The sequence below is a fragment of the Artemia franciscana genome, chromosome 17 (genome assembly GCF_032884065.1).
Source record: "Artemia franciscana chromosome 17, ASM3288406v1, whole genome shotgun sequence".
NCBI classification, from domain to species: Eukaryota; Metazoa; Arthropoda; class Branchiopoda; order Anostraca; family Artemiidae; genus Artemia; species Artemia franciscana.
In genome coordinates, this window is record NC_088879.1 from 9,311,230 (window position 1) to 9,337,571 (window position 26,342).

A 26,342-nucleotide genomic window follows, 5' to 3' on the forward strand; every position below is an offset into this window, starting at 1 on the left:
TTAAAAAAAAAATTATACTTTCATTGAAAAATTCCATTTTTGGCATTTTAACTGAATAAAACAACATGCTATTCCACCTGGATTAAAAAATATATATTTTGGGTATTTTCATTGAAAACGTCTATTTTTGTTACTTCCGTCGAACAGAATAAAAAAAAGTCCTCCCCACCCAGATTTTGAAAAACCTATTTTGTCCTTCTCCAATTACATAAAATAAATAAACAAAAAAATAAAGATATTAAGATATGTATTTTTATAATCAAAATAGAGCCAGTAAGAAAAAATAAAAATATATTCTGCCAGATCATGTCCATGGCAGGTACAATGAAAACGCTACACAACCAATTATAGAATATCCTACAAAAAATAGCTTGGTTGCTTTTTCAATATATGGCACTGAGGTATTAGCAAAAAATATAAAAACATCATCGAAATTGAAGTTTCTGTTGATAGCATAGGTTTTGCAGATCCAGGCACCAATCCAGTAGAGCAAAGGCGACGATGATGCAACCATCCTTGTTGTGACCTGAAACACAACTGATAAGGTAATATTCAGTTCTGATAGTCAACTGACAAATTTCACCAGGTATTTCAGGTTTGAAGTTTTGCTCTCACAGGTAGGGGCGCCAATTAAATGGTTTAGGGCAATAGTTCCTCCCTTAAATTTTGAAAAAAAACTTTTTTGGTACTTCCATTTAAAAAAGGAACAAATATCATCTCCCTAGTTATCGAAAAACACCTCTTCCATAACTTCATTAAAAAAAAAGAAGAACAATTTTGACCATCACATCTAATTTCATGAGTCAGTATTCCTACTCTCAAGTTATCCTGGGTAACTTCTTGCCAAAAAGGATCGTTTTTGCCAATGAATAGGCAGGAGATTTTTATTTCTTTCAGAAAAAATTCTTCTGGCTAGACAATTAAAATTTTCAACTCTTATTTGCGGCCAAATACCTACCCACATGAAAACAATATTTTTCTGCAGGCGACGCTAAATTCACCTGGCAAAAGAAAATTCAGCTCCCATCAGAAAGTAACTGAAAGCTACGGGGCAAAATTTTGAACTTGAGGCCGCTTGTGCCCCTAACCCCCTTTCTGATGTTTGCAGTAGAAGATCCCAGAATTTTTCCTTTTCTAAGAATCATAAACTGTCTTAAGGAAGAGCCATGTGCGTGCCTGTATACAATTAAATAAAAAAAAACTAATTTTTTTAGCTGAAAGTAAGGAGCGACATTAAAACTTAAAACGAACAGAAATTACTCCGTATATGAAATAGGTTGTCCCCTCCGCAATCCCTCGCTCTTTACGCTAAAGTTTGACTCTTTGTCACAATTCTACTTTTTAAAACAATTAAAAGCTTTAGCGTAAAGAGCAAGGGATTGCGGAGGGGACAACCCATTTCATATACGGAGTAATTTCTGTTCGTTTTAAGTTTTAATGTCGCTCCTTACTTTCAGCTAAAAAAATTAGTTTTTTTTATTTAATTTCTGAACGTTTTTTAATTAATGCATGTTTGGTTTTGGCTCTCCGCACATAAATTATTAAAATGAAATTTGTATATTAATTCTTTTTTTGGCTAAATGGCTTTCTCTTAGTTTTGATCAGATTATTTTGAGAAATAAGGGGTGGAGAAGGAGGCCTAGTTGCCCTCCAATTTTTCGGTTAAAAAGGCAACTAGAACTTTTAATTTTTAACAAACGTTTTTATTAGTAAAAAAATATACGTAACTTAAGAATTAACTTACGTAACAAACTTTCATAATCTTATATTTTTATTATGTATACGAGGGGGTTTGTACCCTCGTTAATACCTCGCTCTTTACACTAAATCGTAAGTTTTGTCCCAATTCTTTAAGAATGACCCCTGAATCAGAAAGGCCGTAGAATAAATAGTTGAAATTACTAAAAATACTTTAGCATAAAGAGCGAGGTATTTACCTCCTCCTAAATACCTCGCTCTTTATGCTAAAGTATTTTTAGAACCACTCATATGCGTAATAATCTCTGTTCGTTTTAATTTTCAATGCTACTCCTACCTTTCATTTAAAAAAAGTTTTCATGTTTATTTTTCATTGTTTTCTTATAGTAATGCTAGAAAATCTTGCGCCCTTTTCATTGAATTTTTCTTCCCCCATGACAGATTCCTCCAAGGAAAGATCCTCCAACATAGCCCCCTCCCCTCAGCCCCACCCCCAAACAAAATAAAATCCCCCTGAAAACGTCTGTACACTTCCAAATAACCATTACTATATGTAGACACTGGTCAAAGTTTAAAACTTGCAGCCCCTCCCCCAGGGATTGTGGGGGAGTAAGTCATCCCCAAAGACATAGTTATTATGGTTTTTGACTATGCTGAACAAAATGGCTATCTCAAAATTTTGATTCGTTGACTTTGGGGAAAAAATAAGCGTGGGAGGGGCCTAGATGCCCTCCAATTTTTTTGGTCACTTAAAAAGGGGCACTAAAACTTTTCATTTCCGTTAGAATGAGCCCTCTTGTGACATTCTAGGGCCACTTGGTCAATACGATGACCCCTGGGGAAAAAAAAAACAAAAAAAAAACAACAAACAAACAAATACACACACCCGTGATTTGTCTTCTGGCAAAAAATACAAAATTCCACATTTTTGTAGATAGGAGCTTGAAACTTCTACAGTTGGGTTCTCTGATACGCTGAATCTGATGGTGTCATTTTCGTTAAGATTCTACGACTTTTAGGGGGTGTTTCCCCCTATTTTCTTAAATAAGGCAAATTTTCTGAGGCTCGTAACTTTTGATGGGTAAGACTAAACATGATGAAACTTATACATTTAAAATCAGCATTAAAATGCGATTCTTTTGATGTAGCTATTGATATCAAAATTCAATTTTTTAGAATTTTGGTTACTATTGAGCCGGGTCACTCCTTACTACAGTTCGTTACCACGAACTGTTTGATAGAACATAGAGTATGACTTGGTATGGAATACGTAGTCGTAGAAACTAGGGATTCAATCATACGATTGGATATTCAAGTTTCTAGAGCCTTTTTAAGGGTAAAAAGTGATTCGGGACAGCCAGTCCTTCTCCTATACCCTTTTATTATGGCCCTCCCCTTTATAGCCTCCCAAAACATCAAACTAGAATTTCCAGATGGCCACTTCTCTCACAGTAGTCGAAAAGCTCAATAAGTATAACTCCACGAATGACATGATCCACAAAGCCCCTGGTTCAAGGGCCATAAACCATGCAAGTTAGTAGTTTTTAGTAATTAGTAGTAGTTTCAGCAGAAACTCCTCTTGAGTTCTCACTTTTGCTTTCAAGGTCTGGATCATATAGTTTCGAGCTACTGAAATTTGAAGTTTAGAAGGATATCGTGTCTTAGAGTTCTTATTTTAAATCCCGACTGTGTCCGGTGATATTGGGGGAATTGGGGGGGGGGCTAAAATCTTGGAAAACGCTTAGAGTGGAGGGATCTGGATGAAACTTGGTGGGAAAAAGAAGCACAAGTCCTAGATACGTGATTGACATAACCGGGACGGATCCGCTGTCTTTGGGGGAGTTTGGGGGAGGGTTAATTCTGAACAAATTAGAAAAATGAGGTAATTTTAATCTACGAAGGAGTGATCGGATCTTAATGGAATATGATGTTTGGAAGGCTATCATGTCTCAGAGCTCTTATGTTAAATCTTGACATTAGTCGGTGAAGGGGAAGTTGGGGAGGGGAGGGTGGTGGAACCTAAAATCTTGGAAAATGCTTGGAGTGGAGGGATCAGGATGAAACTTGGTGGGAAAAATAAGCACAAGTCCTAGGTAGGGGATTGACATAACTGGAACGAATTTGCTCCCTTTGGAGGAGTTGGGGGGAAGGAGGATTAATCTACAGAATTAGAAAAAATGAGGTACTTTTAACTTGCGAAAGAGTGATCGTATCTTAATGAAATTTAATGTTTAGAAGGACCTCGATACTCATTTCTCTTATTTTTTATCCCGACTGGGTCCAGTGTCATTAGGGTGGGGGGACCGGTTGAGATTTGAAATAAGAGCTCTGCGACATGATATACTTCTAAACATCGAATTTCATTAATATTTGATCACTCCTTCGTAAATTAAATATACCTCGTTGTTTTCTAAATTTTCAAAATTAACCCTCCCACCCCCTCCCCCAAAGAGAGCAGATCCGTACCGGTTATGTCAATCACGTATCTAGGACTTGTGCTTATTTCTATACCAAGTTTCATCCCGATGCCTCCACTCTAAGCGTTTTAAAAGATGTTAGGTTCCCCCCTCAATTCACCCCAATGTCACCGGAGTCGGGATTTAAAATAAAAGCTCAGAGACACGATATTCTTCCAAACTCACATTTCATTGAGATCTGATTACACCGTAAGTTAAAAATACCTCATTTTTCTAATTTTTCAGGATACACTTCATCTTATTATTCCCATCAAGTTTCATCCCGATCCCTCCATTCTGAGCGTTTTCCATGATTTTAGGTCCCCCTCCAACTCCCCTCAATGTCACCGGATCTGGTCAAGATTTAAAAAAAGAGCTCAGAGACACGATATTTTTCTAAACATCAAATATAATTATGATCCCATCACCCGTTCGTAAGTTAAAAATACTTCATTTTTTCTATTTTTTCCGAATTAACCGGCCCCCCACAGCTCCCTCCAAATGATCAAATCGCGAAAACGACTATTTCTAATTTAATTTGGTCCTGTCCCTGATATGTCTGTCAAATTTCATCGTCCTAGCTTACCTGGAAGTGCCTAAAGTAGCAAAACCGGGACAAACCGACAGACAGACAGACCGACAGATCGACAGAATTTGCGATGGCTATATGTCACTTGGTTATAACTAAGTGCCATAAAAAGGGTACTAGATCTTCGTTAAAAATACCTCCTTTTTTAATTTTTCAGAATTAATCCTCCTCCCCCCAACTCCTCCAAAGAGTCGATCCGATCCGGTTATGTCAATCACGTATCTAGGACTTGTGCTTATTTTCCAAACATGTTTCTTCCCGATCCCTCCACTCTAAGCGTTTTCCAAGATTTTAGGTTCCATTCCCCCAACTCCCCCAACTCCCCCTTCACCGGATCCGGTCGGGATTTAAAATATGAGCTCAGAGACATAATATCCTTCCAAACATCAACTGTCATTAAGATCCGATCACTCCTTCGTAAGTTAAAAATACCTTATTTTTCTAATTCTTCAGAATTAGCCCTCCTCCCCCCAACTCCCCCAAATAGAATGTATCCGTTCAAGTTATGTCAATCACGTGTCTAGGACTTACGATTATTTTTACCACCAAGTTTCATCCCGATCCTTCCACTCTAAGCGTTCTAAGAATTTAGGTTATCTCCCAACCTCCCCCAATGTCACCGGATCCGGTCGGGATTTAAAACAAGAGCTCTGAGACACGATATCCTTTCCAAAATTTAAAGTTCATTAAGATCCTATCATTCCTTCGTAAGTTAAAAATACCTCATTTTTTCTAATTTCTCAAAAATTAACCCTCCCGCCCCCCTAACTCCCCCAAAGAGAGCGGATACGTTCTGGTTATGTCAATCACGTATCTAGGACTTGCGTTTATTTTTACACCAAGTTTCATCCCGATCCCTCCACTCTAAGCGTTTTCCAAGATTGTAGGTTCCCGCCCTCAATTCCCCCGAATGTCATTAGATCCAGTCGTGGTTTGAAATAAAAGCTTTGAGACACGATATTCTTCCAAACTTCAAATTTCATGAAGATCCGATCACTCCGTAAGTTAAAAATACCTCATTTTTCTAATTTTTCGGAATTAACCCTGCCCCCCAGCTCCCCCAAACAGAGCAGATCCGTTCCAGTTGAGTCAATCACGTGTCTAGGACTTCATCTTATTTTTCCCACCAAGTTTCATCCCGATCCTTGCATTCTAAGCGTTTTCCAAGATTTTAGGTACCCCCCCCCCTCAAACTCCCCTCAATGTCACCAGATCTGGTCGGGATTTAAAATAAGAACTCTGAGACACGGTATCCTTCCAAACATCAAATTTCATTAAGATCCCATAACCCGTTCATAAGTTAAAAATACTTCATTTTTTCTATTTTTTCCGAATTGACCAGTTGAAATTGACCAGTCCGAAGTACCATAAAAAGGGTACTAGAACTTCGTTAAAAATACCTCCTTTTTTCAATTTTTCAGAATTAATTCTCCTCTCCCCAACTCCCCCAAAGAGAGCAGATCCGTTCCGGCTATGTCAATCACGTATCTAGGACTTATGATTATTTTACAAATCAAGTTTCATCCCGATCCCTCCACTCTAAGCGTTTTCCAAGATTTTAGGCCCCCCCCAAATCCCCCCGATGTCACGGGATCCGGTCGGGATTTAAAACAAGAGCTCTGAGACACGATATCCTTCCAAAAATGAAATTTCATTAAGATCCTCCTTCGTAAGTTAAAAATTCCTCATTTTTCTAATTTTGCAAAATTAACGCTCCCCCCAACTCCCCCAAAGAGAGCAGAATCGTTCCAGTTATGTCAATCACGTATCTAGGACTTGCGCTTATTTTTACACCAAGTTTCAACCCAATCCCCCCACTCTAAGCTTTTTCCAAGATTTTAGGCCCCCCCAACTCCCCCCGATGTAACGGGATCCAGTCGGGATTTAAAACAAGAGCTCTGAGACACGATATACTTCCAAAAATCAAATTTCATTAAGATCCTCCTTCGTAAGTTAAAAATACCTCATTTTTCTAATTTTTCAGAATTAACCTCCCCCCCTCAACTCCCCAAAATAGAGCAGGTCCGTTTTGGTTATGTCAATCACGTGTCTAGGACTTCATCTTATTTTTCCCACTAAGTTTCATCCCCATCCCTCCAGTCTCAGCGCTTTCCAAGATTTTAGGCTCCCCCATCCAACTCCCCACAATGTCATCGGTCTGGTTGGGATTTAAAATAAGAGCTTTGAAACACGATATCCTTCCAAACATCAAATTTCATTAAGATCCCATAACCCGTTCGTAAGTTAAAAATACTTCATTTATTCTATTTTCCGAATTAACCGCCCCCCCCCCCCCAAATGGTCAAATCGCAAAAACGACTATTTCTAATTTAAGCTGGTCCAGTCCCTGATACGCCTGTCAAATTTCATCGTCTTAGCTTTCCTGGAAAAGCCTAAAGTAGCAAAACCGGGACAGACCAACAGACAGACAGATCGACAGAATTTGCGATCGCTATATGTCACTTGGTTAGTACCAAGTGCAAAAAGGGTACTAGAACTTCGAAATTCTAATTAAATGAGGTCCATCCGATTCAAAGCTTATATGACCACTCGTTCCCAAAAAACCTTATATACCCCGGGACATAACTTACAACCCTTACCCATGGGCTCTAGGGGGTCCACCCCTAGGACATTGTGCTATATGATTTTGGACTACTGGTAACAAAATGGCTGTCTCACAATTTCAATTAAATGTGTTTTAAGAAAAGAGACTGTCAGGGAAGGGGGCTAGTTGCTTTCCCTCATATCTGACTCTTAAAAAGTAAACTAGAACTATACATTTCAAATTAAATGAGCCTCTTTTAAAGTTCACATGAACACCCTTTACATAAAAACCTGATATGCCCCTGGGGCATACCTTAAAACCCTTACCCCCCAGACTCTGGGGGATTCTTTCCACCCCAAATGCATTATTATATGATCTTCGGAAGATTTTTGAACAAAAGGCTTGTTGCACTCCGATCACTTTTGTCTATAAAAAAAAGGAACTAGTCCTTTCAATTTTCCATCGAATGAGCCTTTTCTTAAGTTTCTAAGACAACAAATGGCCATCTTAAAATTTCTATCAGATGCATATCAGTAAACCACAAGGCAGGAGGGAGGGGATTATCCAACCTTTGATCACTCTCAATAAAAAAAAAAACACAACATTAGAACTTCTGATTACCAATCCAATGTCCAATAGCCCCCCTCCGAAGTTTAAACAATCACTCTTTCTATATAAACCTTATGTACCCCCCTGGGCATTACTTACAGCCCTTGCCTTAAGGGCTCTGGGGTGGTTGTCATCCTCAAAGACATAATTCCGGACCTTTCAACTACGGTGAACAGAATGGTTATCTTAAATTTTCGATTGGAGGTGTTTGGGGAAATGGCGGGCGTGGGAGGGGTGTTATTTGCCCTCCAATCACTTTCGATTATTAAAAGCGACACTACCCCTTCTAATTTCCAACAGAATGAGCCCTTTTCAAAGTTTCTAGGCCAACTTCTTCGATACGAAGTGCCCTGGTATAAAACCCAAAAAATTGATAATTTTTGGACTTGCAACTGGACAATTCCCGTATAAGTATGACTTAGTTCTTTCCTTATGATTATTTTGTCTGATTTAAAACTAATATGTTTTTTCTTTATTAGAAAATGTCAAAAGATCATATATACATAGTTATGAATTCTCAAAAAAAAAATTATTTATGGACAGAGAAATTGAGTTTTTCCTTGTGAAACGCGGGATTGAACCGGGAAACCTTTAGTTAAGAGACACGGCGTCATCCACTACGCTGCACAAGGTATTCAGTACTTTGAATTTTCTAATATATGGTTCATATTTTTTTGATACAAGAAATGCAATGGATTATGTATAGTATCTTCTTAGTTTACGGCAGATTTGAGGAATCATTTAAAATATCTATGTAATGGATAAAGAGATTGATCTTAAACTTTGATTGAGCATTTTGAAAAGGATAAGGACTCGAGTAGATTTTGAATGTTTACTCAGGGATAAGGCAGAGATTTATTGAAATATATTATCTGTACAAATTTCATCAGAGTATCATGTCTGCAGTATATTGGGGACAGCTTGGGAGGTGAAGTTTAGACTTTCATGTACTTTTGGGTACAGTAATGGGGAGTCTGAGGAAAAGCAAAATCAAATTTAACATGGAGGAAAGAGGGAAGGGGTTAAAAAAATATTTGTTTCCTTTCCAGACAAAAATAAAGAAAAATTAAAACTATAAGCTCCTATTAGGCTTATAATTATGCACAGTTCTGCAGCTGATAAATCAAAAGACGCTTTGTGCTGCCAGGCTCTTAACGTATTGCATCTGCAATGTTTCAGGAACAACTAAGGGTTTAAGTTGATACCTTCAGAGAATAGTGAGAAAGATGTTGCACTAAATTAAAGGACTACATATAACAGGTAATCAAAATACCATGCCTGTAATATATTGAGACTAGGTTGGGAAATCGAGTTGGAACTTTCCGGGAAAATTCAGGGGGCATGTTGGAATAAATCAAAAGACACTATGTGCTAAAAAGTTGTTAATGGGGTGTATTTTTTTATTTAGATTTTCTTAATTGACAGTTTCATATGAATCGATGTAAGTTTTATTTAATGTAATATTTGAGAATATATAAATAAATTGACGTCAATACGTCAATTCAGAATTACATTGCAACTGGACAATTCAACTGGGCAGCGTTAATGCGTTGCCTGTGATTCGAGACAATCAAGAACCCAGAGTTTTCATTATATTCCGCTTTCATTATATTTACGCTAAAGTTTGACTCTTTCTCTCAACTCTACTTTTTAAAATAGTAAAAAACTGTAGCGTAAAGAGCAGGGCGTTGAGGAGGGAACAGCCCCTTTCATATACGGAGTAATTTCTGTGCGTTTTAAGTTTTAATGTCGCTCCTTACTTTCAGTTAAAAAACTTGTTTTTGTTATTTAATTTCTGGACGTTTTGGAATTGACGCATGTTTTGATTTTGGCTTTCAGCAGATGAATAATTAAACGAAATTCGCATATTTATTTTTTTGGCTAAATGACTTTCTCATAATTTTGATCGAATGATTTTGAGAAAAAAAGGAGCGGGGGAGGAGCTCTAGTTGCTCTCCAATTTTTGTATTACTTAAAAAGGCAACAAGAACTCTTAATTTTTTACGAACATTTATATTAGTAAAATATACGTAACTTACGAATTAGCTTACGTAACGAACTTGTATATTCGTTTGTTATGTATATGTTTATTTCGTATATGAGGGGGTTCGCCCTCTCGTCAGTACCTCGCTCTTTACACTAAAGCTTATTTTGTCCCAATCCCTTAAGAATGACCATTGAGTCACAAGGGCCATAGAATAAATAGTTGAAATTACTAAGAATAATTAAGCCTAAAGAGCGAGGTATTAGGAAAAGGTGAACCCCTCGTACGCGTAATAATTTCTGTTCATTTTAAGTTTTAATGTTGCTCCTTACTTTCAGTTGAAAAAAACTTTTGCATATTAAGTTTTCATTGTTTTTTTTTAAATAATGCTAGAAAATCTAGCATGGAAATTTTCTTCCCAATGACAAATTCCTCCACGGAAAGTTCTCCCCCCATACCCCCCCCCCCTCTACCAACCAAAAAATCGCCCCGAAAACGTCTGTACACTTCCCAATAACCATTACTATGTGTAAGCACTGGTCAAAGTTTGTAACTTGAAGCCCCTCCCACGGGGACTGTGGGGGAGCAAGTCGTCCCCAAAGCCATAGTTGTGGGGTTTTTCGACTATGCTGAATAAAATGGCAATCTCAGAATTTTTATCCGGTGACTTTGGGGAAACAGTTAGCGTGGGAGGGGGCCTAGGTGCTCTCCAATTTTTTGGTCACTTAAAAAGGGCACTAGAGCCTTTCATTTCCGTTAGAATGAGCTCTCTCACAACATTCCAGGACACTGGGTCGATACGATCACCCCTGGAAAAAAAACAATAAACAAACAAACAAATAAACACGCATCCGCGATCTGTCTTGTTGCAAAAAATACAAAATTCCACATTTTTGTTCATAGGAGCTTGAAGCTTCTACAATAGGGTTCTCTGATACGCTGAATTTGATGTGATTTTCGTTAAGATTCTATAGCTTTTATGGGGTGTTTCCCCTCATTTTCTAAAATAAGGCAAATTTTCTGAGGCTCGTAACTTTTGATGGGTAAGACTAAAATTGATGAAACTAATATATTTAAAATCAGCATTAAAATAAGATTCTTTTGATGTAGATATTGGTGTCAAAATTCTGTTTTTTAGAGTTTTGGTTACTATTGAGCCGGGTCGCTCCTTACTACAGTTCGTTACCATGAACTGTTTCAAAAATAAATCCATCAAATTCAACAAGTATAAAATTGCAGAGGAGGGGAATATTGTCCCACAGAAAATACGGAACTTCGTATCTTTCCTGAGAAATATTTATTCTTTCGGTGATAGTATCACATCAGCAGTCGTAGATAATGGAGAAGGAGAATAATAGATAAGATGAGATAATAAGATGAGATATAAGAATAATAGATAGATAAGAATAAGATAAGATAGATAATAGGAGAATAATAGAAGGAGATAATGAAGAAGGATAATGGAGAATAATAAAACAGACATTAAAAGTATTACTGCCCTTTCCAAAAAAAAAAAGATGTGAAAGCTCAACAAAGCGCTGCAAAACATGAATTTTGAACTGAATAGAAAGTGCACTCACACCAAATTTCCGAGAAAGTGAAGGGGTTAAATTTTTTTTTTTTTTTGATTTGATAGCCTACAAATATTCCTAAGGTTTTAATATTGTTTTTAGATAAATTTCAAACTCTTACCTTAAATAATTCAGCCCTTAACCTGTTGCACAGACATACGTATAGGTATCTTTCAAATGGCAAACCCAATAAAATTTTACATATTTGGGTCCAACATGAAAAGTCAAGCATATTTTGTGTTTAGAATATATTTGTAAACATTTCTATTGAAAGTGAGAAATATTTACGACACATTAAAAATCATCTAAAACTTTGAATACATATAACTTTTGAGCTAAGCAGCAATGATTACAACCATTACAGCCAAACGGAAGGTCACAGAAAGATTTTTTTTTTCTCAAACTGACTTGAATTTTGTGCCCCGTTTTTACACCAAAGAAGAAAAGAGTAGATTAACTATACTTTACCCTATACTTACTCTATTAGATCACCCTATTAGTATTAGATTACCGAGTAGATTACCCTATACTTTTGCATTAAAACATGCGCTTTAATTCCATTAATTGACTTTTGTGACATACTCTTGAAAGCCTGATATACTTTATCATATTTCGTTTTGCTCATAGGGGATAAAAATAACCCCGACCTTTTTAGAACTTGGCTAACTAATGTTCAGCAAAAGGTTTAGACTGGCGAAGAATTGAAATTGCTTGAAAGAAAAATAACTCGGCCTTTCAAGAGCCTGATCGGCTCTTTTGTGAGAAATATTAAGCCAGTAAGAAAACGAAACGTTTTTGAGCTACAGCACTTTTTTTAAGCAAACTCTCTGTTTCTGTGTTTGCAAGGTCTCTGGTTGCAACTTCTTGCATAATGATTAGGTATATATTCAATCAGGGGCAACTCAAACCATGCCCTGTCATAAGTAGTTATATAAAAAAAATATCTAGAGAAAATACAATGTGAAACACAATTTTGAATTACTCAAATACTATTTATCACATACAATGGTCTTATATGGGTGCCAATTAGAGGATGGACCAATTCTGGCGATTTTTTTTTTACATTTTCACAAAAATCTCCCATTCTAGATACATAAAAACACCTTGCTTTTGTATCTTTATCAAGCAAACGAAAAAGAATTTTGCCTCTCCCCCCCCCCCGCTTCCCTTATTTTCATGGACTAGCGTCACTATTTTTAGCATATAAAATAAGTAATTTGATGAAAAAATTGTTTCTCTCAATTTCACTATGTTGGTAATATACATGGGCACTAAATTATTATGTTTTCAGAGGGAGAAGGGTGAGGATTGTCATATTGAGCTAACCTGATTCCAGTGCACTAGAAATGAATCCATATAGATTCTATAGAACCTGCTCAAGCTTTCATATGGAGGACTCTACATGCTTAAAGATGGTTCCAGCCCCTGACCTTCAAAAAAATATGAAGGTCAGAACATGTATGAATTACATATTAACAAAAAAGTAACAAGCCTCCCAAAAATTGAAATATACACTTTAATATTGGCTGTGTATCTCTAGCAACAATTTTATTTTAAAAAGTGCATGGTGATAAGCAATTTACTGCAAACTGGCTACTAATTTATACATGGTGACCCCTTCTTATCTCGGCTTCCCCCTAGATAAATGACAATTAGCTACATGATTGACTTTAATCTGTATTATAGAAAAATCACAGTCATAAAAAAACATATCTTAATTGGACATGCATGAAAAGCAATTCAAATCCACAAAGGAATATGCCATGAACAACAAATGGGTAAAAACTCCTGAACAACCATGCTTGGAAGTTACAATCTGACCCTTTCAAGCTAAGATTGCCAAATTTATATTTGAAACCCCCTTTTTTGTCTCTAGCATGGCGCAGTGGGTTTGACAATATGTGAGTTTGTTTAATGTGAGTTTGATAATATGGGACGCTGAGGTTGAACCCAGCTGTAGCAACACACTACAGGGTCGACACAGGGACCATGGTAGTCCAGAAGCATCATTACTTACTTATTCATAGATAAATACATAGCTTACCTGGACATACATAAAAAGCAATACAAAAACACATAAGAATACACCAAGAACCACAAATGGGTGGAAACCAGATCAAACCTAAAAGACAATCTCTTCAAACTAAGATTTCTGAGTTTGTATTTGATGTCCCCTCCTTACTTGACTTGCTGTTTACCTATGGTAACAATTTTAAGTTCGTATCCACACTGTTATAAACTAGTTTATGGACTAAAGTCATTAATTACAGTTATAAAGTTATGTTTGGTGATCCACCCCCCTCTAGACAAAAAAAAGTGATTAGCTTCATGGAGGAGTATGATTTAAAATACACAAACATTAAAAAGTCATAGAAGAGAACATAGCTTACCTGGACATGCATGAAAAGCAATCCAAACACACATAGGAATACACCATGAACAACAAATGGATAAAAGCTTCTGATCAATCCTGCAGGGCCATTGCCATCTGATCCTTTCAAACCAAGATTGAATATCAAGTCCCTCCTTCCATTAAAAAATGTTGCAGCAAAAATCATCACCAACAATATGACAGGGAAGGCAAGAAGAAAATTTGGAACTTGCTTAACTTCATAATATCTTAAAAATCCAACATTCCAATGGTATCTTTGAATATGCCCATAAAAGTTGGGTATATAAGATGAACACCAATCAGGTTTAAACATGCCTCTTACATTGTAATTCCTCATAATGCCATATTCCAAAATACAATCACTAGGGAGACTTGCTTTTTCACAGAATAGATAATATCCATACCATAAATATGCTATAAATGGTAATACAATCAGGCATACCTCAAGTAAAATTTGAAGTATACAACCCACAATTTCATGAAACTTTTCAATAAGATAAATCTTATTTAAGTGATAATACAATATATAACCAATATTCAGAATTCCATTAGATCTGGTAGCGGCTGATAATGAAAACAAGAGAGTGGCTTTGAATGGCTTATTATTTTTAAGGTAATAAAGACCAGAGAATGTGAAAAAACAGAATAATGATTCACTGTATAATGAAATGAAGAATATTTTAGCTGGTGAAAATACATAGAATATCACAGCTCTAGTGGTGAATTTCTTGTCATGAAATGTTAAATCAGTTAATTTATGAAGGATAATTGTGGTTATAACATGAAAACTCAAATTCACTATTAGTCCAACAAATATGATACATGTTGAAAAGTTGATATATCCAAATAAAAAGAAATATAAAATGTTTGCTGAAAGGTTCAAAGCAAGAGGAAACAGAGGAAAAAAGGCTAACTGATTCTCATAAACGTATCCATGTTTGCCAATACTTCTAAAATATTCTGCATCCCACCTAGTTATGCCAATAAGAAGCTGTGAAGTTTTGTTATTTTCACAGGGGGCTCTAAAAACATCAGGATCATGTGAAGGAAAGAAGCATGGCAGTAATATCTAGAAAAAAATAAAAATGGTAGAATGAAACATAGGAAATTAATTAAACTTAGATTAAAAAGTAAACACATTTCATAGGTTTTTAAAAAGACAAACTTTCCTCTAGTGCAAGGGGTCCCAATGAGAGCAAATGCAACCCAGGATATATAGAGACACAAAAAGATTTCAAATTAAGGGGGATTTCAGAAATAATGTGGGTACCATTGACTAAAATATATATACTAAAAATAATAATAAGACCCAAGGACAAATACACCTTGAAAGACCTGGTTATCCTATTTAGAAGCTATGAAGTTTTGATGGCTTCACAGAGGGCTTTGAAGACATCAGGATCATGTGAAGGAGACAAGTACATCAGAGATGTCTAGAAAAAAGGTAAATAAAGATGCGAAAATGAAAGATAACAAATTAATTTACCCTAAATTAAAAAGTGAGTACCAGAACAAACGCACTCTCAGGATATCAACAGGTACATAAAAAAAACTTATGAGGAATCTCGGAAATAATATATATGTAATTGACATTGAAAAGAATCATTACAATAGAACTCTTCTAGCCTGTTCTAAGAGTCGGGAAAAGACACCTGAAATTATTTTATAAGACTTAAGGACAAATAGACCTTGAAAGGTCTGTATCATATTTAGAACCAATGAAGTTTTGATGCCTTCACAGGAGGCTTTAAAAACATCAGGATAATTTGAAGGAACAAGCATGGCAGTAATATATAGAAAAAAGGGAAAAATAAAGAACTATGATCAAACATAACAATAAAAAGTCCAAGATGAAAAAGTGGGTATATTTCCTCATTTCAAGAAAATGAGACAGTTTCCACTAGTGCAAAAGCTCCCAATTAGGATGCATGCATATGCAAGATGTCTAGAGGTCCAAAAAACACATATAAGTTGGGATTCAATTGTGACAATAGTGCTTATTATATTTGAAAAGGGCACCAAACAGAGAGCAAAATGGCTCCCAGGGAGCAAAATGGCACCACAATTCCTTTTTTATTACCTTAAATTACCTTAAATCGCAGCTAGGAGCGATATAAGGATTATCCATCCTTGTGATACTCCATGAGAAAAAAAATCGTTTGGTGTAGATTGTGGCTGTTAGATTAGACTCTTGTGGAGGACTCTGCAGCTTCCCAATTGTAAAGGAACTCCTGGCAGAGCCATTCCCTATCAAGGTGGGACTTGAACATGTCAGTTGAAGTAGCAGAAACTGTTTCTTCAGAGAGCTGGTTCCACATATTGATGATTCTTTGGCTGAAGAAGTGGCTTCTATGTCTACTCGTGGAACGCTGCATGGAGAGCTTCAAAGAATGTCCTCTAGTACCAGAATGCAAGGGCTGTGCAAAAAGACCGGGAAGGGTATTTTTAGAGAGGATTTTTTGGTTAAAATAATGTCACCCCTTTTCCGTCGGTATGTCAGCGTCGGCAGCTTCAAACGACGTAGTCTTTCTTCGTATGGAAATTTATTCATGTTGGTAACCATCGTAGTGGCACGACGCTGGACATCCTCAAGCAACTTCCTATCTTTTTTGAAGAAAGGGGCTGCCAATGACATTCCAACCTCCAGGCGTGGACGTACAAGCGCCTTATATAACTTCATAAGAACTCTAGGGTGTCGGCTGGAGATGGTTCTTTTTATGATACCGAGGGTTTTATTTGCAGAAGATGAAACAGACTTAGCATGGCTGCTAAACTTTAATTGGTGATCTACAATAACCCCAAGATCTCTTTCATCTGAAACAGCAGAAAGGAAGTTGTCTTGAAGGAAATACTTACGATGCTTGTTATTTTTGCCAAAATGGATTACATGGCATTTGTCAACATTGAAAGTCAGAAGCCACATGTTAGCCCATCTTTCTAGACTATCAAGATCTGTTTGAATTGATTGCTGGTCAGAGGGAGTAGCCGCTTTTCCAATAGTTTTGAGTCATCAGCGTAAAGGGTAATGAGATTTGAAAGAAGGGTGGGTAGTTTGTTAACATAGAAGTTGAAAAGTGTTGGTCCAAGAATAGTGCCCTGGGGCACGCCACTTAATACAGTTGTGGGAGAAGAGAAATAAGGAGTTCCTTGCGAATCGAAAACTCTGACTCTCTGTGATCTCTCAGAAAGGAAGCCCATAATCCACTGTACAACACCGTCGTTGACACCTGCAGCCCTCAATTTGATTATGAGGAATTCATGACAAACTTTGTCGAATGCTCTGGACAGTTCAAGAAGAATCATGTCGACAGGAAAACCCTCATCAAGCAGTGTAGTCACTAATTCATACGTTTGGATAAGGTTAGTGTCCACAGATCTATCAGATCTGAATCCATGTTGTGATGTGAAAGGATATTATTGACCTCAAGATGTTCAATTAGAGCTTTATTAACAAATCTCTCAAGCACCTTAACAACTGTAGAGGTGATGCTTATAGGACGGTAATTTTCTGCTGAGTCTCTTCGTCCCTTTTTATGGATCGGGGTTATATAAGATGTTGTCCAATCATGCGGTAATTCCCCATTTTGAAGAGATAACCGGAACAGCATGCACAGGGGGTAGCTGAGAGCTTTTCGACACTCCCTAAGAAGACGTGGATGAACACCGTCTGGTCCCTTTGACTTATTTACATCAAGCTTCTCAAGGCTATTGAAAACCATTACTTCACTTACTGACAGATCAGGCATAGGGAAAAGTACTTCATACAATGGAGGATCTGGTGAGGAGGTGCCTGAATTTTGGATAAAGGCAGAAGCAAATTGTGCATTAAGAATGTCAGCCTTATCTATTGGAGATGAGTGCAGTACACTGTGGTCAACAAGGTCAGGAACAGTATGATGATTTGGGTTTTTAGAAGAGACATGTCTCCAAAAAGATTTTGGGTTTAACTTGATCTCAGAAGCTAATTTTTCCTCGTAGGCAGATTTCAATTTTTTTACAGAATCTGTTACACGATTCCGTACTGCCTTATAAAATGACAGGGTCTCCTGGTTCCTCTTCTTCATATACTGTTTTCAAGCTCTAGATTTCTGGTTAATCAGCTTCTTAACTTCCTTAGTGAGGAAGGGAAGTGTTTTGGGCTGTTTCCTAAAAATAACCCTGGAATGTTTCTTTTCAAGAGCAAGAAGAGTTTTTTTGAAAATTAACCATGACTCATTGATGTCACTGGTGATAAGCATTGACCAGCTTGCAGATGAAAGTTCCTGCTGTATTGCCTCATAGTCGGTGAAAGTCTGAAGACGAGATTTAGGTTGAGGACGACTATTTAGGGACAACGCAGACAGAATAACTAGGTGGTCACTACTAGCAATTGGCGGTAAATAATCATTACGAATGAGGGAATCAGTATCACGCAAAATGACGAGGTCCAACAGCGAGGGATTCTGATCAGCTCTATAGCGTGTAGGCTTATCAATAGTCTGATGAAGAAAATTATTTTATAGGCAAGATAAAAAAGGTGAGTCTCTACTATTAGATGAAATATGTCCAGTTCCTTCAACCCACTCAATTGCAGGAAAATTAAAGTCTCCAGTGATTATTAACTCAAATGAGCTAGGGTTGGGATATTGAAGATGTCATTTCATCAATGATAGTTTTAAGGGCCAATTCACTATCTTCAAGGGAAGGAGCACTTGGACTTCAATAAACGCACCCAAGACGCCAATTTTTATTAGCAATGGAGATATCAAGCCATACACTTTCTATCAAAGATATATCAAGCATAGTAGGATTTACAACACTAACCTGGATACTCTCTGATTTGTCTGATTTGTATCCTATACACACAAAAATAGTGCAAACCAAGAAACCAACATAGTTTGTCTATAGCCCAGGGCTAGAGTCATGTATTAAGGGTGAGGGCTTTGATAAAATTGTAAAGATGACAGTTTTTACATTTAGAAATAGCACTGCATGATTTAAACTTAATTAATATAATTTTGTTCCCGGGTTTAAAGGAACAATATTTGGTATATTTGCATTCTGACTTTTGCTTCACATGCAAAAAGATTGCTGCAACAGATAATATTTATCAATTGTGCCAATGAGCAATTTTAGTTGTCATTTTGTTCAAACTGAATTTAAAAGTTGTCAAACATTTGCTAAATTGACAACATGTGGTTGAAATGGATCATTATAATGTCTTACTCTGATGCTTTCAAAATCAAAACTGCATTTTTGTGTTCCTTTTTCCTTTTCTTGTAAATGATTTAGTTTAAATTGACAGCCATAACAAGCTTCTCTGTCTCATCATTTTCAATAGAGACTACTTCTCCCATTGCTGTTGTCATTATGTTTATAAAAAAAATTAGTCAGTTACCCAATTTAAGTTGAGAAAGACAAGAAGTCAATCTTCAATATTAGTGCAGGATTTAAGCATGAATACAGTCAGGACCAGAAGATTTTTTAGTTTATGACATATTCCTTTAGAACCATCGAGTCAGTAAAAAATAGGTTCCATCTCATTCAATACATCATAGATAGGAGAGGGGGAGGAAAGAGGGTAGATTTAAAGTTTTTAATATAATTTTGCTAGGATGAGAATAAATACATCACCTGATGCCTTTTTAATGCTCTTATACAATCTGATAATTGCTTCAGGGGAAAATTAAGTTTTGAACCCTTAACAGGGCCCTTAAAGACACAGTAACCAAAAGTCTATAAACACATTAAAAAAAAAACACCTAGTGAGAAAAATTTTTCAGTTGTAACTGATTCATGAATAGTAATTATAAATTTCCCTTTTCTTTTTGTAAATTTTTATTTTGAAAACAAATTTGCAGTGATTTTCAAAAAGAGCCTGAAACCCCTCAAAAACAACGTCACAGCAAAAATAATACCATTTCTGTGGGGTTTCTAGCATTTTTTAAAATACTTACAACTTTGTTTTCAAAGTAATATTTTACTATTAAGACCAAGTAAAATAACAATTACCATTCTTGAATCATTTTCAAATGGCAAATATTACTCACCAGCCAGTTTTTTAAATATATTTTTTGTTTTTAATTACTATGGGCAGTTATGAGCCATTTAAGGGTTCGCAGTATAATTTGCCCTATAAAAGGTATACAGTATAATTTGCCCTATATATAAAAGGGATCAAGTGATATATTCACTTTCATCTCTCTCATCTAGACTATATTGTAAACTGCAATTTTTTCCAAAACAGAACCTGAGAGACAAAAAGATGAGTTGCTGGTTGACAATTTCAGTAAACGTGGAGCAGTTTAAACTACCAATTCAGCAGTAAGGTGAACATACCAATCAAAACCTTTTTTATACTCTTTCTGAATATAATAATCTCTTTACAAATAAATTCAATACAAAGCCCTTTAAGGACCCTCAAAAATGATATTTTTTTCTTTTATTTTATGTAGCAATTATATACATTTATTAACATCACTCTTGTTTAAACCAGTTTACCTGTAAATCAAAACAACTATGAGAAAATTGAGAACCAGAAAAGGAATTAGAAATATATAATTTGGGCTATGATATGATTGCCTGCTAAAACTGTACAAATACAATGGGGGCAGAGTACAAATAAAAAAGAAAAAACAAAAAAGGCAGCAAAATACAGTTTAGCTCAAATATATACAACAGATTGAATATATATATAACATTCAACTATTAAATATTATTTCCAATTTAAAACATAATCCAAAGAGTCACCCAAGGGTGATCTAGAATCTTGAACTTATTTTTAAAATCAATTGCTCTCATAAGGACAGCAACATCTGGATCTAGAGTTGGAATGAATCAGCTACAATTATTCTGCATATAATGAAGCAAGAATTCTTGTTTCTAATATTTTATATAGACAAGCTACAGATAAGAGAAAAAGACATCATCTTTGAGGGTCTATAATGGGCTTAAGACTAAATTGTGTAAAGTAATTTTTATATTTGGAAAGAACATATATTCCTAAAGAACCTTATTCCTTAAGAAATTATTCCTTACTAGCTGTTGGGGTGGCGCTTCGCGCCACCCCAACACCTAGTTGGTGGGGGCGCTTCGCGCACCCCCCAAGCCCCCCCGCGCGCGTAAGTCGTTACGCGCCATAATAGTTACGCGCCATTGTAGTTGTGTCCCTATGTCCCACCTGTGAATATAGATAGATATATATATATATATATATATATATATATATGGTTTTAACTACGTAAAACTTGCGAATATACAACATTCTTTGCTGTCCCATTGTCTTTGCATATAAATAGATTGTCAGGTTTACCGACTCTTGAACATGCAACATATAATGGTCCATGGGAAAACAATCTGTATTCAGATCTATACCTCATGATTCTAATGATTGCCCTTGAGCTTTGTTGATGGTGATTGCTAATCGACCATTCCCTGTCCCGGTGTCCCGGTCGTCATTTATATCCCCCTGTTTCCCCCGGTGTCCCCGTTGTAGTTGTGTCCCTGTGTCCCGGTCGTCATTTATATTCCCTGTGTCCCGGTCGTCATTTGTATCCCGGTGTCCCGGTCTGTATATACATTCGTTTTTTAGTTTTGTTTTTCTCCTTTATTTTTTTCCTTTTTTTTCTTTTTTAGTTTTAGATTTTTAGATTTTTTAGTTTTTTTATTAGTTTTTAGTTTTTTTTTCTTTTTAGTTTTTTTGTAGTTTTTACCTTCTTTTTAGTTTTGTTAGTTTTTTTTTTTACTTATGTCCTGGTCGTCATTTATACTCCCTGTGTCCCGGTGCTTTGTTGATTGCTAATCGAACATTCCGAACTTTTGTCCTGGTCGCTTTCTCTTTGAGTGTCATCATTTATTTTTTTCTTTTTTAGTTCTTTTAGTTTTTACCTTTTTTAGTTTTTTTTAGTTTTTTAGATGAAAATTTTTTTTAGTTTTTTCCTTTTTTTCTTTTTAGTTTTTTATTGGTTTTTACCTTTATTTTAGCTTATTTTTCAGTTTTTTCCTTTTTTTTATTTTTTATTTTTTTTAGTTTTTTAACTTTTTTTAGTTTTTTTAGTTTTTTTAGTTTTTTAGCTTTTTTACTTTTTTTATTAGTTTTTAGTTTTTTTTTGTAGTTTTTGCCTTTTTTTAGTTTTTTCAGTTTTTTTTTTAGTTTTTTATTGGTTTTTACCTTTATTTTAGCTTATTTTTCAGTTTTTTCCTTTTTTTTAGTTTTTTTTAGTTTTTAGTTTTTTTAGTTTTTTACCTTTTTTTAGTTTTTTTTAGTTTTTTTAGTTTTTTAGCTTTTTTATTTTTTTTATTAGTTTTTAGTTTTTTTTGTAGTTTTTGCCTTTTTTTAGTTTTTTTAGTTTTTTAGCTTTTTTATTAGTTTTTAGTTTTTTTTGTAGTTTTTGTCTTTTTTTACTTTTTTTCTTTTTAGTTTTTTTGTAGTTTTTACCTTCTTTTTAGTTTTGTTAGTTTTTTTTTTTACTTATGTCCTGGTCGTCATTTATACTCCCTGTGTCCCGGTGCTTTGTTGATTGCTAATCAAACATTCCTTTTGTCCTGGTCGCTTTCTCTTTGAGTGTCGTCATTTATTTTTTTATTTTTTAGTTCTTTTAGTTTTTACCTTTTTTAGTTTTTTTTAGTTTTTTAGATGAAAATTTTTTTTAGTTTTTTCCTTTTTTTCTTTTTAGTTTTTTATTGGTTTTTACCTTTATTTTAGCTTATTTTTCAGTTTTTTCCTTTTTTTTATTTTTTTTTATTTTTTATTTTTTTTAGTTTTTTACCTTTTTTTAGTTTTTTTAGTTTTTTTAGTTTTTTAGCTTTTTTACTTTTTTTATTAGTTTTTAGTTTTTTTTTGTAGTTTTTGCCTTTTTTTAGTTTTTTCAGTTTTTTTTTAGTTTTTTATTGGTTTTTACCTTTATTTTAGCTTATTTTTCAGTTTTTTCCTTTTTTTTAGTTTTTTTTAGTTTTTAGTTTTTTTAGTTTTTTACCTTTTTTTAGTTTTTTTAGTTTTTTTAGTTTTTTAGCTTTTTTATTTTTTTTATTAGTTTTTAGTTTTTTTGTAGTTTTTGCCTTTTTTTAGTTTTTTTAGTTTATTAGCTTTTTTATTAGTTTTTTTTGTAGTTTTTGCCTTTTTTTAGTTTTTTTAGTTTTTTTAGCTTTTTTATTTTTTTATTAGTTTTTAGTTTTTTTTGTAGTTTTTGCCTTTTTTTAGTTTTTTCAGTTTTCAGTTTTGTCAACTGATCCAGTTTTTTCAGGTGACGTCACCTGATCCATCCACAGATCCACACACAGACAACTTATTTTTATATATATAGATTCCTTGAAACATAGTTCAAAAGAAACTTATTCCTAGGTAAGTAGAGCTACCTACCTCTACTCCTTTTCTCTCTAGATGGTCCTGATCTTTACTGACCTTTATAAATCTGTATGTTATAAAATGTAAAATAGATGTTCTGCTTAAATGAAGTACAACAAAATTGTTTCATTTTCACAACTTTGCTTAATCCCAATTTACAGGGTTTTAAAGATGTGCAAATACATTTCCTAAACTTTGAAAAAAAAACATAACAACAACATTGATATGGCTTAAAATTCTACTAAAATAATAGGAATTGCTTTTTCAGAGAAAAATAAACTGATATCTGAAAATTAAAGTTGAATGTTGTTGTGTCACAAATTTTAAAAGCAAAAAACCTGTTATGTACACAAATCCCAGGACCCTCTACAGGGAGAAGAATTGAAATGAGGTACTTCAACAGGCAATTTTTTTTTTTTGCATTTCATATGATTGACTTAATAATAAAGTGAACATACCACTCAATGCCTTTTTTATGTTCTTTATGAAAATAATAATTGCTTCTATTGCAAATTCAAAATTAAGCACTTTTTGACTTAACATAACCTGACTAATCTAAGCTAACTAGACCTATAAATAATTCTCACACTGAGAAAACATAGAATTATTTTGCCAAAAGTAGCCAAAACTGTATACTTTAGTTGAAAATTTGGCATCAAGAAGAAAAAAAACAGCATAAACAGCAAAATAAAATTATTTATCCTACTTAATCATGGAAAATCAGTACTTGTGGATTATACAACATTAAAAAATTGATTTATGATAAAACAGTAAGTTTGAGACCAATGTTTCAAAGTTTGAGACTAATCTTTTAAGCCTTTTTTATACTCCATATTTTTATACTCCATATTTTGGTCATTTTCAAGAGCTCAAAAAGTGCTTATACTTGAATTTGCAGTAGAAGCAATTATTCTATTCATAAAGAATATAAAATAGGCACTAAGTGATATGTTCACTTTGTTCATAAGTAAACAGTATAAACTGTAAAAAATTGCTTAAACTTGAATTTGCAATAGATGGAATTATTCTATTCATAAAGAATGTAAAAAAGGAACTGGGTGGTATGTTCACTTTATTAATAAGTCAATAATATGAACTGCAAAAATTGCTTCTATTGCAATTTCAAATTTAAGCACTTTTTTGCTCTTGAAAATGACTATATTTTTCTCATCTTTGTATATCTTTAAAACCTTATACATTGGGATTGAGCAAATTTGTGAAGCTGAAAATGGTAAAAATCTAGTTTATTGACTTCTTGCTATCTTGGAAAGGGATCAGGTTATGAACATAAAACTTTCAGGGATGGATCTACAGCCTAAAGTATGTCCTAGGAAGGTATTTTGAAGAACCTACCTCTACTCCCTCTCTCCTTAGAGTGTCCTGACTTCTTACTATCTTGGAAAGGGGTTAGATTAGGAAAATGACACTTTTAGGGATGGGTCTACAGGCTAAAGTATATACCAGGAAGGCATTTTAAAGTACCCACCTCCACTCTTTCTCCCTCTAGAGGGCCCTAAAATTTGCCTACATAACAGGTCCATACCTATTAAAATTTTGACAAAACAGCATTTTACCTTAATTTTCAGTTACCAGTTGCTTTTTCTATACATTAAGTTCTGAAGATACAATTCCTGTTATTTGAGTCTAAAGCTGTATCAATGTTTTTTTTTTAAACTTAGGAAATGTTACTCCATATCTTTTAAGACCTTGTAAATTGGGATTAAGCAAAGTTGTGAAGCTGAAAACAATTTTGTTGTAATTCGTTCAAGCAGAAGATCTATTTTGCAAGGTTTCAATTTTATAAGACACACATTTTTAAGGGTCATCAAAGGTCAATACCCTCTAGAGGGAAAGGGAGTAGAGGTAAGTAGGCCTACTTCAAAATACCTTCCCATGACATACTTTAGCCTTTAGACCTATCCCTGAAAGTTTCATTTTTCAAAAATAGCCCCTTTCCAAGATAGCCAAAAGTAACAATACTAGAATTTTACCATCTACCCTTCATAATATCTTCCTTGGACAAGCTTTAGCCAGTAGACCCATCCATGAAAGTTTCATTTTCCTAACCATACCCCTTTTCAAGCAAGACGGCCAAGATTAAAATTTTCTGGAAAAAATATAGGCCTAGCCTTAAATATTTTCGATATTTGATTTTACTTTAACCAAATCTAGCACATACCAGTGCCACAAATATCAAGTTGACGCGTGCTATCAATTTGAAATTCATTGCTTGCTTTTATGGCAATCAAACACTGATAAACGAACTGTAAAGGCCTTTTTTCGCGTCAACCAAAGAGACTGTTTGAGCTCAACCACTCGGTGTGGTTGAGCTCAACCGCTGTTTTTGCGTGAAACAGTGACAAACCAGGTTGTCATGAAAAGTGATTTTGCGTGAAACAATTGACTGGTTGAACTCTAATTTAACCAGAACTGTCATTGTTTTTAACCGTAGGGTTCTACCATTCATAATTGTTGGTTGATCTTTTCAGGCGTAGATTTCGAAAAGAAGAATTCGTAGGCTATAAATAAGTCTATATAAAATAAGAATTATAAGCTGACAAATAGAATTCTAGCCACGCAAAAGTAAGGTTTAATTTTGTTTTGTTTTTCGTATTAGGGCTATTTGGATAAATGTTGGGTTATATCCTGCAATTTGATTCACATAGGCCTTAATACAGGAAGTCAAGAGTTTGAATATGCTTTTGAAAACTTATGTAGATACTTGAAAATCTTTGTTTCATCCTTTTGATGCCCTAGACTTGACCTTAGCTTGGTAATTTGGCTTCAGAGATAAAACCTTGATGAAGCAAGACCCTAGTGGTTATAAAGCATTGTTAATCCAATTACTATTCTTACTAGATGCTTCAAGATGTGTTGCATCTTTGTCAGAACTCTTTACATTTCAGCCTTACCCTATAGGGCCATGGATAAATTTTCAGGTCAAACTCTAGTTTGGCTACTGTTTGCTATCTTAGAAATGGGTTAAGTCAGGAAAATAGAACTTCCAGTAATGAATCCAAAGCAAAAAATATGTAAAATTCTAGTTTAGCTAATTTTCATTATCTTGGAAAGGGAATAGGTTACAAGAATGAAACTCAGTAATTAATCCAGGGTCAAAAACACTCTGGGAAGGTACTGCCAGGCTTCTATGTCAACCCTTTTCTGATTTCTAAGTC

The 26,342-nt window shown here is 34.8% G+C and overlaps 1 protein-coding gene across 1 annotated transcript; it reads right to left on the minus strand.

The window, feature by feature from the left end:
* Positions 1-230: 230 nt before the first annotated feature.
* On the minus strand, positions 231-25,469 carry LOC136037800 (GPI mannosyltransferase 2-like). Its single transcript, XM_065720632.1, has 3 exons — positions 25,346-25,469; positions 13,843-14,913; positions 231-526 (listed from the first exon to the last, which is right to left on the minus strand). The coding sequence occupies exons 1-3, from the start codon at positions 25,391-25,393 to the stop codon at positions 305-307; spliced, it is 1,341 nt and encodes a 446-aa protein (XP_065576704.1). The 5' UTR covers positions 25,394-25,469; the 3' UTR covers positions 231-304.
* Between the last annotated feature and the right edge of the window lie 873 nt (positions 25,470-26,342).

Bases quoted from the DNA above. Each gene is read 5' to 3' on its own strand.
- LOC136037800 (XM_065720632.1), bottom strand. From the start codon at position 25,393: ATGAATTTCAAATTGATAGCACGCGTCAACTTGATATTTGTGGCACTG. The intron at 14,914-25,345 runs GTATGTGCTAGA...ATTTTTTTCTAG, and splicing joins ACTTGATATTTGTGGCACTG to ATATTACTGCCATGCTTCTT. The intron at 527-13,842 runs GTAAGCTATGTT...GTTGTGTTTCAG, and splicing joins TGCTTTTCATGCATGTCCAG to GTCACAACAAGGATGGTTGC.